The following is a 16,680-nucleotide window of genomic DNA, read 5'->3' on the forward strand; positions in this document are numbered from 1 at the left end:
TTCACATAAAATATACACAAAAAGACACATTCCCTACCAATAATGTTTCCAAAAAATTTCAAATATTTCTGTTTCTTCACATATTGATCCATCTACAGTAGATCCGCTGAAGCTTTGCACATTGACATAATTTATTTGTTTTTCAGACTATAGGTCTACTTTTGCCTAGATTTGAAAGAATATGATTATTTTCTTTCCATTTTATAATTGTACGCAGTGTCCATCGTGATATTTTTAATGCAGCAGCTACTCTCTTAACCCTTTAAGTATCTCTGGTATTACCCTTATACCACACATTTTCGCCAGAGTAAATGAGTAGTAGATACTACCTATTTACATCTATACCTGTATTTTAATAAGTAATGCATAGATGACTCTGATATCGGAATGTTTACTCAACTTACAATTGCCAGTAAGTGAATCAATCAGCAACCATCATTCTATGCTGTTATGTTATGTGTACGTAGAGGCGTCTTAAGTTCGTAGATTTTGTTGCTGTGACAAAGAAAGAGACGTAGTAAAAAAATAATTCGCGAATAATGTTATACTTATGCAAAGATCCACCGGATGGACTGTATAAATTTTTGTGTAGTATTTCAATTGTCCGCTCAATTTAGGCTAACTGTTTTAGGATACAGCATTCGTCATTAGAAGAAATAATTTCAAAGACTGAAGAAGAACACGCGGACTTCGTTTCCAGAACGACTGCAGTTAAACTCCAACTCGTGGTTATGTGTCCGAATTTTTTAGAAACCGTAGCAGACCGTTCGACAGAATGTAGGCTTCTTGAAAAAATACTGCTAGCTGAGAAAACGCTTGCTTTACTGTTAGGTGTAACTGACGATGATTTTAACGAAGTCCACAAAAAAGGTAAGTTTTAACTCTTATAACGCTGCAGGAAATGATCGTTTTATATAGTAAACATTTTTTTATATTTGAAGGAGTCTTAAAATCTCTACGACAATATGAAACAACATAAACAGGAAAAAAATAGAAAAAGGCGAAATATTGACAGACGAAAAGGAAATAATACATAGATGGATCTATTTTCAAATATATCTTACCTTGATTGTACGATATAAAAGAAATAATTGAAGAAAAATATGAAGAACAGATAACTACAAAGAAACCACAGATACAATATATAATGTAAATAATATATATTACGATAAAATATATATAATATATATTAGGATAAAATACTGAAGAAATAATGCTCCTTAAAAATAAAAAATCGTATACGATATTGACGTGCAGATTTCTCTGTCCACTATTGATAACATTTATGTTATAGCATACTAATACTATGTACTTAATTTATTTTACAGTGTTGCCAACATATTTCCAATGGCATCGAAAATGCGTCGGGCACGATCAAGATGAGAACTTCACCAAAGAATTTTTAGGACAAGCTATGACAATTTTGTCGAAAGTTTGGAAACAACAAATCTCTATAATTTCGCAAGACAAATCGTACTTTTCCATTAGTCCCAAGAAAATTCGTCAAGTAAGTAGATGTATTGTTTATACGAGGGTTAGAAGAAACTTTGTTGTTTTAACACGTGAATTGCTGCTGTGTTTGTTGTCTGCTACTTTCTGGTTTCTTCTTTATATCAAGTTTCAATTTATTTTGGTATTTATTTCTAGCCCAATCTGTTACCAAGTCAATTTTTAATTGTTAATTATAATTATTTCCCTTCTGTACATTTTTCTTATTTTCCTTTTATCATTCCCGCCAGTTTAGATTTTTTTCCGGAAAATTCCATTTTTGTTGCCAATAACACTTGTAGTTTGGTAATTGGCAATTGTAGTTTTGGTAACTGCTGCACGAAAGATTTCTGTGGATGAGCGGTCAAACCATCTCCTCAGGTCTTTCAGCCACGAATTCTGGCTTCTTCCAACTGATCTTTTGTCCTGAACTTTACCTTCCAACAGAGAAAATGTTCATGGGTGTTTTCCTCGCTTGTTCGATTCTTGAAAGGATTTCTTTTTTGGATTACACTGGTTGTTGATATTTACTCTCAAATATTTTATGGGAGTTACTTGTTCTATTATTTGTCAATTGACATACGAATGTATTTGTTAGTATCTTTGAAAATACTAGAATTTTAGTTTTGGAAACATTCAGATGTAAACCGAACGTTTCGCAATGACGAACTACCTCATTTATTTTATTTTGTAGTTCTTGTGCGTTGCTTGCTATTAGGACGGTATCATCAGTATGCCTGATGTTGTCTATGCTATTTCCATTAATCTTTTGAATCCATCTTGAACCTCGTCTAATACTTTTCTGAATATAGATTCCGAATATAGTTTAAATAACAGCGGTGATAAGACGCAACCTTGTTACACGCCTCGTCGAATTCGTATATCTTTGGATGTTCTTCACTTGTGAGATGTCTATTTTTTTTTAACCTTTTCCCTTTTAACTTTAAGAAACCTTTTTAGTCTAAAATTCATTATAACTGGATTGTGATCGCTATGAATGTCAGCTCCAGGATATGTTTTAGTAGATTTTATATACTTCTTGAAGTTGTTATCGAGCAAAATGAAGTCAATTTGATTTCTAACAATTTCATCTTTTCTGTCTGCAAGTGATTTCCAAGTTTGTAGCTTTCATATTTTCTAGCTTCTTCAAATTTTGTGAAGTTCTATTCTTGAACATGTTAGAAATACCAAATCATCTTCGAAACTTGTTGTCTTTTGTTAAGAATCTTTTTGCTATTACAAGGTTAAATAAGTCTGTTGACAGGGGATTACCCTGTGTTAATCCTCTATTAACGTTAAACTGATTTGAAAGATATTTTCTATTATTTTCCTTTTCTTGGTTACTTCAACACATTTTCGTCTGAAAATCTTAGTATATTTTTGATTATTTCTAGGGCCAAAACAGCGTATTAGTCATACTGACTTTCCCACTTCAAAAAGAGGACGTTGTAAAAATTTCCGTTGAAAAAAACGGAGAAATTTTCGTAATAAACAACGTTAAAAAACGAAACCCGTACCTGTTAAAGTTCTGGATGCCTGAATCGCTTACAGAAATCACTGCGATTGTTAATATCTTGGTCGAAAAAAATGGGAACATCATCGGCAGTAGACCTATGAAATGCGAGAGTAGATTGAGAGAACTGGAAGAAATTCTCAGGAATGTTAATAACCCCATAGATTTTATGTGCCAGGTAAGTTATTCCTATACTTTTACGTGACCAGAAACTTTGATAGACTATTTTTTAAGTAGCCACATTCCAACGATTATATTCTATTATTTAATTTATAATTAATTACAATAAGTAGTAAATCAAGTCAGAGGGAAGATGATAATATTGGGGAATTTCAACGCTCGAATAAACAATCAAGTAATACCCGGAATTAAACAAAAACATAACGAGAATGTTAAAAACGAAAAGTGAGAACTTATGCACGAATAACGAACTTAGAATAAACAACACAATTTTTGACCATAAAGACCAACACAAATATACATTTAATAACACCCGTGGATAAAGATCAATGATAGATTATGTTATAATCAACAGAGATATACATCCATCGAAAACAATCGAGGTAAGATGCCTCAACTCAGCAGATGTAGGTAGCGACCATTACTTCACACTCACTCATACAGAATACCGATATCTTACCGAATACTATCTTACCGATTTTTCTATCAGATGTCGCTATTGCATCCATAACGAAGCCATTTTATTTTTGCTTCTTAAAAGACAGAAAAGATTATTTTTCATGTTGAGAACGGCTATGAATAACTGTTCTGATGAGACTTATTAAGTCGAAATACGTATCAACAGATACATAGACGCTTTGTACGTGAAATCAAATCTTTGCTGTCTTTTTCATTTTATTCGGATCTACTCTGTATGAGTACAAGAAACAAATTCGTTAAGGATTTCTGCTTAGTTGATAGACATGTCGTGGAATGCAAATTTTAGATTCCCCATGTCTCTATTAACATCTTTATCAACGTCTGTTATACCTTGCATTTATAGAAGGTTCAGATTAAAGCAGAAATCTGAATTTGTTTCGAAACTACTCGTATCTTACCGATTATTAATATTATTTATATTTATAATTATTATACAGTTATAAAATACTTAAATTTGGTATATAATCTAAGATTTAGAGCTGATTTAGTAAAAAAACTAATCTAAATGAAATTTTTATAAATTTACTTTCCTATTACACTGTTACATATCCTTCGTAAATTTTCAGTCAATAGGCTTCAGTCCATCAGAGAGAGATCACATTGATAACTGGTTGGTACACAACTTTCAAAGGAATTTGCCCCCACATTTTAATATATTGGGCCATTACGAGCAGCGACATGTTAATGGAGAAAATCAAGGATATAAAAGAAGTAAGTAAATATATTAACGGCTGCCTTATACCACTAGAATCAGTCTGTCTTGCAATGATTATTTATTGCAAGATGATTATAAAAATATATTTATATCTCGATGTTTTAGGCCACGAGGAATTCCCCACCCTTCTGCACTTTTCAGCCAAGTTTGGATTGGAAAAATTAACCTTGCAATTGCTAGAATGTCCCGGTGCTGACGTGGCGTACGAAATCCGGAACATTTATGATTTAACACCTTTAGAGATGGCGGAAGCCAATGGTTTCTCTGAAATGGCAACCATGCTTAGAGGAGTTATCGTAAGTAATGTTAAAAATATTAATTTACACGCAATTTTCAATTGACCTGTCGCAAAAGTGTTCATTAATTCTTTAAGAGGTAATTCACGCATAAAAAACAATTGAAATTATTAAATCATATGTGAATTATTATTCTAGAAACAATTAATGAACAATTTGCGATTTACGAAACACGCAGAAGTGCGAATACAGTTCCGCTCGAGCTGACTTCATCAAAAATGAGTTTCAAAGCTCAAAATGTACGTTTTCTATTGTACTATAGTCCCCATTAACATGATACTACATTTTGTTTGTTTTTACAGCTAAATTTTAGACTTTTAGCTATAATTAACTATAATCATGTAAACAAGTAAATTGTTAATAACAAATCCTGCCCAAAAGTTCAAATTATCATGTTAAAGATTCAAACTCAAACTCATACTTTGGACCATATGATCTATCCATCGAGTTAGAATCTATGGAGAAGCTATTAGCATATTAACGTATGTACTAAAAACGGCGTAGGTAGGCGTGGCTAACTGTGAAACCAATATGGCTGTGGGATCAGGGATGGACTCAATAATATTAAAACTACTAGAAAAATATGACGTTATTTAGAAGATTTAATCATAATCTAAAAAAGTGCAATACATTTTTAATAAACTATGATTTATTTATCCCGCGGTAAACACTAAAAACACGATATATTATACATAAAGATAAATTAATACAGTCAAATACTATTAATTTATTCTCTGAAGTACGGGCCATTCCTTTGTTTACATGTTTGTATACTAACCTGTGGAACGATATTCCTGAAGATTTTTTATTAATACCGCTTCTGCTACTGCAACTACGTTGAGAACAAGAAACCATTATTATGCACTATCACAATATACTATTACAGTTTCTATAAAAGTATTATAAAACTAAAAATATTCGAAAAACAACCAACGTAAATAAACATATACGATCTGTCAAAAGTGGCAACACAATATGGCCGAAGTGAGGTCGTTTTTAGTCACGTGATGCCCTCTCTATAGATTCTAACTCGATGGATCTATCCATCGAGTTAGAATCTAGATTCTAACTCGATGGATCTATCAATATCTTATGAATCATGACAATATTTTTGAAGGTATGGATTTTCCTCTTTTTCATCGTTTGTTGTGTCAAATGTCACGTTTTATGTCAAATGTCACGTTTTATGTCACACGTCACGAATTTTGTAACGTTTTATGTCAAATGTCACGTACTATGTCGCATTCTATGTCAAATATGTATCACTTTTTGTCACACATTATACACTTTGTATGTCAGATGTTACGTATTATGTCCAACGTCACGTTTTATGACAGATGTCTTCTTTTTTGATATGTTAGTATTCGATGCTTTTCATATATTAAACATTACATTTATTTTTTGCAAGAAAATATTATGTTGTTTACTATTGTGTCAATAAATTGTCATCTTACCCTCGTATTTTAACAACCATCTCTTGGGATATTCCGAGAAAACATTTATTATAGAGCGACTCTGAGTAATCACTGACATTATGGTGTAATAATCTAAAGCAAGATATAGAGTACTGGTAAAAAAAGTTCAAGAAAAAAATTCTGGAAACTAACGAAGATAAACTGTCTTAAGTAGCACAAGAGAGGCAACTATGTAATAATATTAATTGAACTCAGAATAAGTGAATTAAATAAAACAAAAATAAAGAAACAATAATTCCTAATCAGAGAAAATCTTACAGCAATTAATGTAAATGCCAGTTTTAAACTGAGTCGCTTTTATGTATCTAAGAGTTCATCTCCTCCCGCCTTTTAAAGTTTGGATCGATAAACTGTGAGGAATAGTTTCAGATTCTAATCAAGATTAAATTAAAAAGCCCTTTAATGAAGCCTTTGTGACTGATATCTGATAGCCATGGATCCACTATTTGACCTAATTCTACACTGACGTATCGATCTTGGATAATATTATTATACTTCCTTAATTAAAGCTGTTTTGGTAGCAGGTTTAGATGATATAAATATAAAAAATTGTAGTTTACATTTTATCTTATAATTAAAACCAACAAAAACGGTGTTTGTTCTAATATTTACGATATTTATACAAAACTAGTTAACTAGATGACTTGGTAAAATATTTGATTACAAAAAAACTTTCAATAACACAAGTTTTTTTTTAAATAATAAGAAAATAAAAATATTAAGTAGGTGGGGTTGATAATAATACATGGCCAATACATTACAATATAATATATCCCTTAAAATACTTCACTGACGACTGCACATTTTGAAATTAAGTAAACTTCTGCTCTGATTACACATTAAGAACATTTTAGCTCTTGCAATTAAATTTGTTGTAGCAGGTATTATTAATAACTAGATGAACTGCATCCCAGGACTGGGTCTAAACCAAAGTAGGAATCCATAGAATTTATGGATACCATGACAAGAAAACAAGATGGGTCATAACAGATTTCTTAAAATTAAAACATAAAACCTTTCAACAACTGTACTGACACAGCGGTTTTTTTAAGGAGACGATCCTAATGGGAGCTCTGCTATTTTATACAACCATAGCAGGCAACGGTGCACCCAAGCATCGTAGCGCTGAGACAATCACAACACTCACTGGCTAGCCGGCAGACCTTTCTGATCTCTTTTCCATCCCTCGGGGTGAAGAGTGTCGCCTCTCATGAATAGCCTGATCGGAGCGCAGAACTCACTTTTTAGAGGCATCTGTCAATGTAAAGAAACAATTCCATTATGTTTATTCCCATTCGAATATTTTGAGACGCAATTCTTAAGGCTGATTTATGTTAGCACGGACCGTGCAAGAAACGGCTCTACTGCGGGGCACGTTTTAGAATCTTGTGATATGAAAGATATTGGGTAGTTTATAGTACAACGGCATGGGGCGGCAACGGGAACTCACATCGTGCGTGACGATTTTTTTCCCGTACCCACCTCACTTCGTCCTAACATAAACTACTTGGTTGCAACGTGCTATTCATTAATTTTTTATCCATTGTGGGTGGACTGCCCATCGGCTTTGCCTTCTTTCATCTTCATCCAAAGCTACAACTATTGCTAGCAATTCCATGTTTGTAAAATCCATTCAAGACACTCGCAAATAAAACTAGTTTAGAAAAACCCATCCAGAAGCCGGAAGCGACCCGTCATAGCATAAATCAAAAACCCGTGCAGAGCCTGCTTGTTCCATGTCCCTTGTGTTTCTCTTTCGAATATTTGTAAGATCCAAATTTAAACTTTATGCAGAGTGGAAGAAAAAAAATGCTACATTTAATACATTATTGATATATTCTAAAAGTAAATCTTCTTCTTTCAGAATATAAATGAATTCACAAGTATATATGCCAAACTGATGGAAATGAGCCTAACGCCAAAACCCGGAGACCGAGGTAAGCCAAAACGTAATTTTATCATAATCTGAAAATATCTAATACAGTATACTCCCTCTATAACGAACACGGTTATTACGAGGTTTCGCTTATAACGAGATACTTTAGATGTCCCGTGAAATTTCTATTGAACTATAACCGTCTATAGCGAGGCAAATTTGATTATAACGAGAGAAAATAAGATCAAAAAACGTGTTTTTTACGTTTTTGGTCCGGTCGTGGCTATAAATAAATACCTTTTCAAACAGCCCCTCAATAAACTTAACTGCAGCCCGCAATAAACTTTTTTACAATGAATAAATACAACTGTTTCACATCTTTAGAAAATATGATAGAATGATACTGGACCATTTAAAGCAGTTAAAAATGACAGAGTTCTTAAAATTGCAGAAGCAATAGTTTATGTTATCCTTGAAAATACGCTTTATACATTATGTAGTTGGAAAAAAATATAAGTACAGATTTTTTGTTTTAACGTTTATCATTGACAATAAAAGTAAATAACTTTTTTTCAAAAACGCCATTCAAACAATATTTATTAGTATCTTATATTGCTCCGAATGGCTTCACTATAGGAAGTTAATGGTTTAGAAAACTACAGATTCATATGTATGCACAGTATTATTATTGTCTGATATAACAAGATCGGCTTATAACGAGGTAATTAGTCTGTCATTTCAGTTCTCGTTATAGAGGGAGTCTACTGTAGTTCAGTATATTGTTACATTTTGTATGCCTTAGCGTGCATTTCTGAGAGGACGCAATTTTATTTTTTTATCTATTGGAAGGGTAAGTATAAGCTTTAGTTCAACTTTGTGGGGTCGCTACCCTTGTTCCCCAGCCGCCATCTTGGAAAAAGTGGAAAAAGGTTTTCGCGCTGTATCTCGTAAACTAGCAATCAATGGTTCTCTTTTATTGTATTCTTATGAGTATTCAAAAACGCGGTCAACTTCGATAGGCTGTAAAACCCAAAGAAATTAATGAAATTAAACACATTTGTAGTGAAAATTACTCTATAATAAACTCTCTTTAATATTGCTTTGATGTCATTTTATTGTAAAATTACCAGAAAAAAAGTTATAAGTCCCAAGAGAAAATTTGATCAATTTTTAGTTATTTTTTTTAAATTCAATTTCCTACTCCTAGATATAGCACAAAAGTCCTTTGTCCCCTTTTTCCAAGATGACCCCCGGGGACATAGGTGGTGACCGCACAAATTTGAACTTAAGTTTTTACTAATTACCCCTACATATCAACAAAATAAAATTGCTCTCTCTTAAAAGTGTTATCTTAATGTAATTTTTAAATGGGCTCTTAACACTTGATTAATAATTCTTGTAGAATGCGACGGTTATATGGTTCCAAAAAGTATGCAACAATTCTACAAAGTCTGTCCTGCTCCACGACCTGTTATAAAAGACAATAATCCAAATTCCCCGTCAACTTCTAGTCAAGAATGGCAACCAAATTTAGAATATATTCCAATGCACACCCCAGGTAAGTTACATTTTCAGCCTTCCCAACTTATTTCCGTCAACTCACAAAATGTAACGTATTTATTCATATATAGTTTTAGTTCCCAAAGAGGACCAACCACCTCTGCAAAGAAACAACTCAGTCAACAAAGAAGAACCAATAATAACGATTTGTGAAGAATCTGTCGATGCTATGAATAAGAATATGAGAAAAAATAAAAAGTCCGAAGACGTCGAGGATCGCGTCCAAAAAGAACTTGCGGAAATAATAAACGACTTCAAGAACAACATCCACTCGATAACTCAAGCTGAGAGACTTGTCGAAGAATGGAAGAATAGGAACGACGTTCAAAAGTCGTTCAAGGAAAAACAGGAACAACTGACGGAAATGAGGATCAAATACGATCAAATTCAAAACAAAATGAAGACTGCCATGAAGAAACCGACACCGTTCGAACGGATGAGAAAATTGTTCTCTAAACCGAAGCACGACCATCAGCAAACCAATTCTTCCGCTAATTCGGATTCTTCTTCACTCAATAACAGACCTCTTAGGAGTTTGAGCACCTCTAGTTCGGGATCTTCAGGAAGAGTTAGTTCTATCAGCGCCTGTAGTTTAGGCGATAGTGGCACTCTATCAGATAATGAGGAAAGAGCAGTAAGTAAAGTTTTAAATTTGCTTTTAATTTAGGATTTCTCTAGAAAATAATTTTTTTACCATTTTACAGTAATCCAAATGTAACAAATGGTTTAGAAAGTTTTATCAGAAATCAACCTTATGTAACTCCTTCTTTTTATCTACGTTTTGATTTGGTGAGCCTACCAGTGATCTCGAAAACACTCGATATGAGTGAGCACCGTATAATAAACATCTGAGACGACTGTAGGAGACTAGTTTTCTGTGGTTCTCGATCTCATTAAACAATGAAACCTGTCCTGGATGAGATAATAGCCTCAGCTATCCTCTACGCGTTTCAAAAAACCAAAAAATTCTGAAAACAATCGTTATTTTTGCGAATAAATCTGAATGGCCTCTGCTCCGGTTTCCGTCTGAAAGTTTATTAAAAAAATCAAAACCTGTCTCAAAACTTCATAGTGGCCAGTCACTGAAAGGGGTAGATAGTATTGATCTCACGAGAATCCTAAAAAATGGCAAAAGTAGCGCCACATTTATGTATTTAACACCTTTATAAAAACTGAGTTTATTCTCGACAAAAGACGAAAACTGCATACGAAAACTGCACTCTTTACCCCTCTACGAGCGGGGTTTTAGGGGGAAGCGGGGGGTAAAAGTGGTAAATTGTTTTGCTATTTTTTGGGGTCCCACAATTAATATTCTCGGTAAAATTCAGTTTGATCGTATGCTTTTTGATCGATGATGGGTCTTATGAATGTTTTATAGGTGTACAATAAAGTTTTGGATGACGTCTTGCCCAGTTTACCGGACAACACTGTCACGAGATTAAACCTCTTTCTCACCCTGTTTAGGGTATCTTGAATGTCGGTTTTCCAGTTGAGAGTCCTATGAAAATGAACTCCCAAATAGGAAACCGAGTTTCTGAGAATAAGGTCCTCTCCCAACAGGGTTATTCGGCCCTGGACACTGCGACATTTTGAAGTTTCAAATAAGATTGCTTGTGTTTTGGAGGGATTTATGGTCACTCTCCATTTATTGCACCAATTAATGACTCTGTTACGGTAGTTTTGTACTCTGTCGAATACAGACATACGCTCATGTTCTCTGTGTGATCCTGACGTGAGGAGGAGAGGTTTATGAAATACGAAGAACTCATGTTTGTTTTTAAGTTTAATAATTTTTAAATCTATAAAATTTATGGATTGATTCTGTTCTATTTCTATTGTAAATTCAATATGACTATGGAGTGAAATAATATACGATAAGAATTGGTCAAGTTACCTGTTAGTTCCTGTAAAACATACCAGTACATCGTCTACGTATCTCCACCAATATAAAAGCTATTTGATAAGCTTTCAGTGTTTTATTGTTAAATAAAATAAATTTCCATGAAGTTATGATCGAATCCATCACTGATTAAGAATAGAAAATAATAAATGAAAATTTCAAAAATCCACTCCTAATCAAAGATTAATCCAAGAATACGCTGATAGCTCACGTGACAAGAATTTCTGAGTAAAAATTGCTACTTCTTGATATACGCTTCTTTAATTCTTTTTGAATTTTTGTATATACTTACTATATTTTTTTTTAGTTAATGCTGGGAAAGCATTCTGAAGAAGAAATTCGAAATGATCTCAATAAGGCAGTAATGGAGCTGAATTATAATACACTGCCGATACCTAAACCTATTAAAAAATTACCCATAGATCACAGTTACCAATTAATAGAGGTAAGTCTAAACTTTGCTCAAACTATTTTGTTATTTTTTGTATACAAGCAATTCTTTTCTCTAAAGCAACTTTGACTTTGTCAGCCTGTGCTTTTAAATTACTTGCCTTGTTGATTTTCTCATTTGCAACATTAAAACCGTGAGTGGCTCCTTCTTTCGACATTTTACGACAAAAGATTGTCATGTGGTATGTAGAGGATATTAGAGGTTTAATTAACTGTTTGTCACTACTTTTTAGACACTGTAGTTATTTCTATAAATTAGGTAAAGGACTGTTTACAATATTAACAACATAACATTAACTGTTGTGAAATAGTATTCTAATATCTACAATGACTAATTATTATTGACTAGCTTGTATTTTATTATATTTCTACGATCCCATATGTACCGTATTTATATCTATAAATATCTTGATACTTGTGTCTTTTCAATGTCAGCTTAAATGTTATTGTTTATGAAACGAAGGCAATATCTAGGGCACCAAACTTTCACCTCGGCTCAATGGATTAATTGTTAAATATGTTTCTTTTATATAAATAGTGAATTCTTTCTATTATAATTTAAGAATATTTTCCGTTTTAATACTTGGGGATTAAAACCCTAACACAGCAGAAGTGGCTCCCTCATATTCATTCTTCTTCTTCTTCTTTTGGCATCATAACCCTGGATGGGTCTTTGCCTGTCTGGCTATGTCCTTCCATTCAGTTCTCTCTTGGGCCCTTCTCCTCCATTGTCTTATATTCATGGTTTTCAGGTCGTCTTCCAACCATCTCGTCTTGGACCTTCCTTTTTTTCGCCTTCCTACCGGCTTCCACTGTAACATCTTTGTCGTTTTCGTGTCTTCTTGTCGCTGAACATGTCCCAGCCATGACAGTCTTTGACTTTTCACAAGTCTTACAATCTCATACCCTTCATTCAGCTCATTAACCTCGTTGTTTCTCCTGATTCTCCGTGTGCTCCTCTTGCACCGGGCCATATACTCTTCTCGGTATCTTTCTGTTGAATGCTCTGAGTTGGGCTTCCTCTTTTTTCGTCATTACCCAGGTTTCACAACCATAGGTTACTACGGGTCTAATCAAAGTTCTGTAGATAGTCATTTTGGTTCTTTTGTCTAATAATTTCGATGTCATCAATCTTTTATGAGCATAGTATGTACTGGAAATACGTGCATTAATTTCGCTACTTATGGAATTCTTCTGATTGATTTCTGTGTCCAGATATTTGAAGGCATCCACACCATCACTAGTATAGTTGTCAATTGCTATATTATTTTCATTCACAGGTGTTCTTTTGATGGTCATGTACTTAGTTTTTTTTCATTTTAAGCCCTCTTTTTTGTGTTTCAGGATCAATTTTCTTGAACGTTTTCATTAGTCGTGTCTTGCTTTTACTAATAATGGCGACATCGTCTTCATATGCATTAATTTGTACTGTTTTGGTGCTTATATGGCCGGTTACATTGGTTTTTCTGATGACTGCTTCAAGAACTAGGTTGAACAGCATGGTTGAAAGTGCGCCTCCGTGTCTCACCCCCATGTTGATGTCAAACACGGGAGACAGTTCTCCATCTACTCTAACTGCGGCTTTTGAACCTGCAACGTCATTTTTATAAGGCTGATATATTTTTTTGGTATACGTAGATTTCGGAGGTCTTACAGCATTTTGTCTCTTTTCACACTATCAAAAGCTTGTTTGAAGTCTAGTTCTATGTCGTATTCATAAGCTTTCTCTTGTATTGTTCTAAGTATAAATGTGTTGTCTGTAGTGGCTCTATTTGGTCTGAGTCCAATTTGATAATCACTAATTGTATTTTCGGAGTATTCTGGCAATCTAGTGTAGATAATGTCAGAAAAGATTTTGTACATTACATTCAGTAATGTAATTGGTCTGTAATTCTGGAATTCTCTCTTGTCTCCTTTTTTATATATTGGCTGTATAAGGCCAACTGCCCATTCCTCCGGTATTTGCTCCTTGGTCCATACCAACTTTATCAGGTAATGGATTCTTCCCCAGAGTTCGGGTCCTCCATATTTCAACAATTCTGCCCAAACCCCGTCCGTTCCTGGCGCTTTACTGTTTTTTAGTTTCTTTATTATTTGAACTACTTCTTCATAACTCGGATTTTCAATGTGCTGCTCCGCCGTAAAATATATTGTCTCGTTTTGATCATTTCCATTGTCTGCATTTAGGTTTTCCTTGAAGTATTCTTTCCATCCCATTATAATATTTTGTTTCTCTGTTAGTAGTTCCCCCTCCTTGTATTTGAATATTGTTAATTTTGGTCCAAATGACCATGTGCTTTCTTTTATTCTTTTATAGAATTTTCTGCTTTATGTTCTAGGATTTTTTGTACTTGTTTTTTCAAAGCCTCTCTTGTTTTTCTGCATATTCTAGTCGCTTGTATTCTCTCTTAGTTATAAATTTCTCTGCTATTTAGCAGAGCTATCCCTCATATTCATTACCTTCTTTAATTCGAACGAAGTTGAGTTTTAAATGCATCTTGGTTAGGAATGGTTTGTAACGAAGTAGTAAGTTCTCACTAAATGTTCCACTTGTTAGAATTATTGCACCGGATCGTTTTACACATAGATCCAAATTACACTGCTTTTCCCTACTTCTTTAACATTAAATTTAGTTTATATTTAAGAAAACATAATTTTTTATGTTAAAAAAAACACTAAATGATACTTTTCTTACAGGAATCATCTCTTACCGGCTCCTTAGATTCTCCAGATGACTTTTATATACAATATCCACCATCAGGATTACCAATTCCAGGTAATAACAATTATATGTAGTATAAATAATCGCAAGAAAAAGACGAAAATTATAAAACGATAATAAATGATTTTGAATTTTATTATTGTATATTATTCCCATTTATTTCATATTAATAAAACTAAATTATTTTTATAGGGTTTGAGGATTACCAAAGACAAGAAAGTTTCGGCAATGAATACACCAACATTGAAGCTTCAAAGACCGCACAAACCACTCATGAATATATGAACTTTAAAGTTCCGACATTATCAAAACCATTATAGCCAGTATTTATTTTGTATTAATTGTTTCGTAATTGATTTTTGTATAAGAAAATATGTGTATGTACTTTATTTATAAATAAAATAAGAGATATTTGTTGTTTCTTTATTTTTTAACATTTATTGTATTTACCGTATGGCTTATTACATAAACAAATATATCATCAGATTGTCTGCCGAACTTTTGAAGTCCATGTTGTCAGTAGTTTTTATCCATATTCTCTACTCAGCATGAACAATGTTAACAAAGCTGTCCTATTGTTTTTCCAAACTAATTGAAAAAACTTTAATGATCTGTTATGGATTTTTCTAATTGCCTTACGCATTTCTGGTTGCCTAGTTATAGTCACTATTTAGATCCTTTTTTACTATGTTAATTATAATTTCATCACTTTCTGGGCTCTTGTTGCTGTTAGTATTGTTTTTTTCTCATAACTATGTTTATTTACAATCTACATCATTACAGAATATTAAGTAAATAAGTACTGGTTTTGAGCGCGAAGGAAAGGCGTTCAATGATGTCTCATCCTATTCTATTTTGGTTTAGTTTAGAAGTAGGTCTTGGGGCCAGGTTCTATCTAGTCTTTTTGTATCTGGACCATTGTTTCGTCACTTCTCCTCTGATGTAGGACGTAGACTCCTAAGTCGTAGAGAAGTGTTTGATTAATACGTACCCTGGTACATGCACTATCGGTCTTAGCACTTTAGACTGAAATATTTAGATAATATTTAGCGATGCTAGCTTTGAACAGTACCATAGTGGTGTAGTATAACTATGGAGACGTTGATCAAAATATCTAGCGTCTGTTACTGTTGATACTCTTACATTGTCCATTCTTACAGATGAACATGTGTTATGACGGTTGGTAAATGTTATTTGAGTTGATTTTGTTTTGTTAACTTTTGTTCGCCATTTTGTATACCTGTCACTGAGTATGTCCAGATGATGTTGCACGTTTTGTGAGGCTTGTACGGGATCTTCATCTACAGCTGGTATTGCTACGTCAACCAAAGAAGCAATAATTGTAGTATTATTAGTCTCTGGTATATTGGCTTTGTAGAGTGAGAAAAGCAGCGGCCATAGAACACTACCCTGCACGACTCCGGAGTTAATCTACCCGACAGATGTTGCATTGCTGTTCATTGAATTTTACAGAGAAATATCTATTTGATACGTAGGATTTGAGTAGAAGGAAATAGTTACTTAATAGTGCTATTTGTACTTTGTAAAGCATACCTCTGTGCCTTTGTCAAACGCTTGTGAGATGTTTAGGAATAGACTTTTTGGGTACTGGAGTGATTTTCCGAAAACCAAACAGAGATTTTGGTAGTAATTTTATGAATTCATGATCTGCGTATCTCCTTTATAGCAGCAATCTTCCACAAACTTTGCTTACGGTTGGAAGTAGACTGATGGGTTAAGATATTACTTCATTAGGCCCCTTTCCTGGCTTACGAATTATAATGATTTCATCGAATTTCCTATGTTTAGCATGCGATTAAATATAACTGTTAGCATAGTAATGGTCTTGCGACGAAATTGTTTTAGTACTTATGCCGAGAATAAATCATAACCTGGGGACTTTCGAGTTCTATAGGAGTAAAACCTTAGATCAGGAGGGACATTTGACATGTTGCGCTAATTAGTTTTTCCACTTCTTCATCAGGTTCTGCTGGCTCTGTTTGAAATACATTTGTTACATGTTCA

The 16,680-nt window shown here is 33.6% G+C and overlaps 1 protein-coding gene across 3 annotated transcripts in view; it reads left to right on the top strand.

Moving 5' to 3' along the window:
• Positions 1-15,076, top strand: part of stumps (DBB domain-containing protein stumps) — a 62,194-nt gene extending 47,118 nt beyond the window's left edge. For 2 of the 3 annotated variants that reach the window (XM_072542484.1, XM_072542486.1), the window contains 11 exons: positions 632-870; positions 1,329-1,507; positions 2,883-3,179; positions 4,228-4,372; positions 4,482-4,672; positions 8,012-8,084; positions 9,426-9,581; positions 9,655-10,217; positions 11,791-11,928; positions 14,631-14,709; positions 14,848-15,076. In XM_072542484.1, coding sequence (XP_072398585.1) covers positions 632-870; positions 1,329-1,507; positions 2,883-3,179; positions 4,228-4,372; positions 4,482-4,672; positions 8,012-8,084; positions 9,426-9,581; positions 9,655-10,217; positions 11,791-11,928; positions 14,631-14,709; positions 14,848-14,975 — 2,188 coding nt within the window. In that variant the 3' untranslated portion in view covers positions 14,976-15,076. The remainder of the gene's footprint in view (positions 1-631; positions 871-1,328; positions 1,508-2,882; positions 3,180-4,227; positions 4,373-4,481; positions 4,673-8,011; positions 8,085-9,425; positions 9,582-9,654; positions 10,218-11,790; positions 11,929-14,630; positions 14,710-14,847) is intronic. The other variant, XM_072542485.1, reaches the window with a different exon arrangement.
• Positions 15,077-16,680: the final 1,604 nt, after the last annotated feature.

This window comes from Diabrotica undecimpunctata, chromosome 9 (assembly GCF_040954645.1).
Source record: "Diabrotica undecimpunctata isolate CICGRU chromosome 9, icDiaUnde3, whole genome shotgun sequence".
Classification (NCBI taxonomy): domain Eukaryota; kingdom Metazoa; phylum Arthropoda; class Insecta; order Coleoptera; family Chrysomelidae; genus Diabrotica; species Diabrotica undecimpunctata.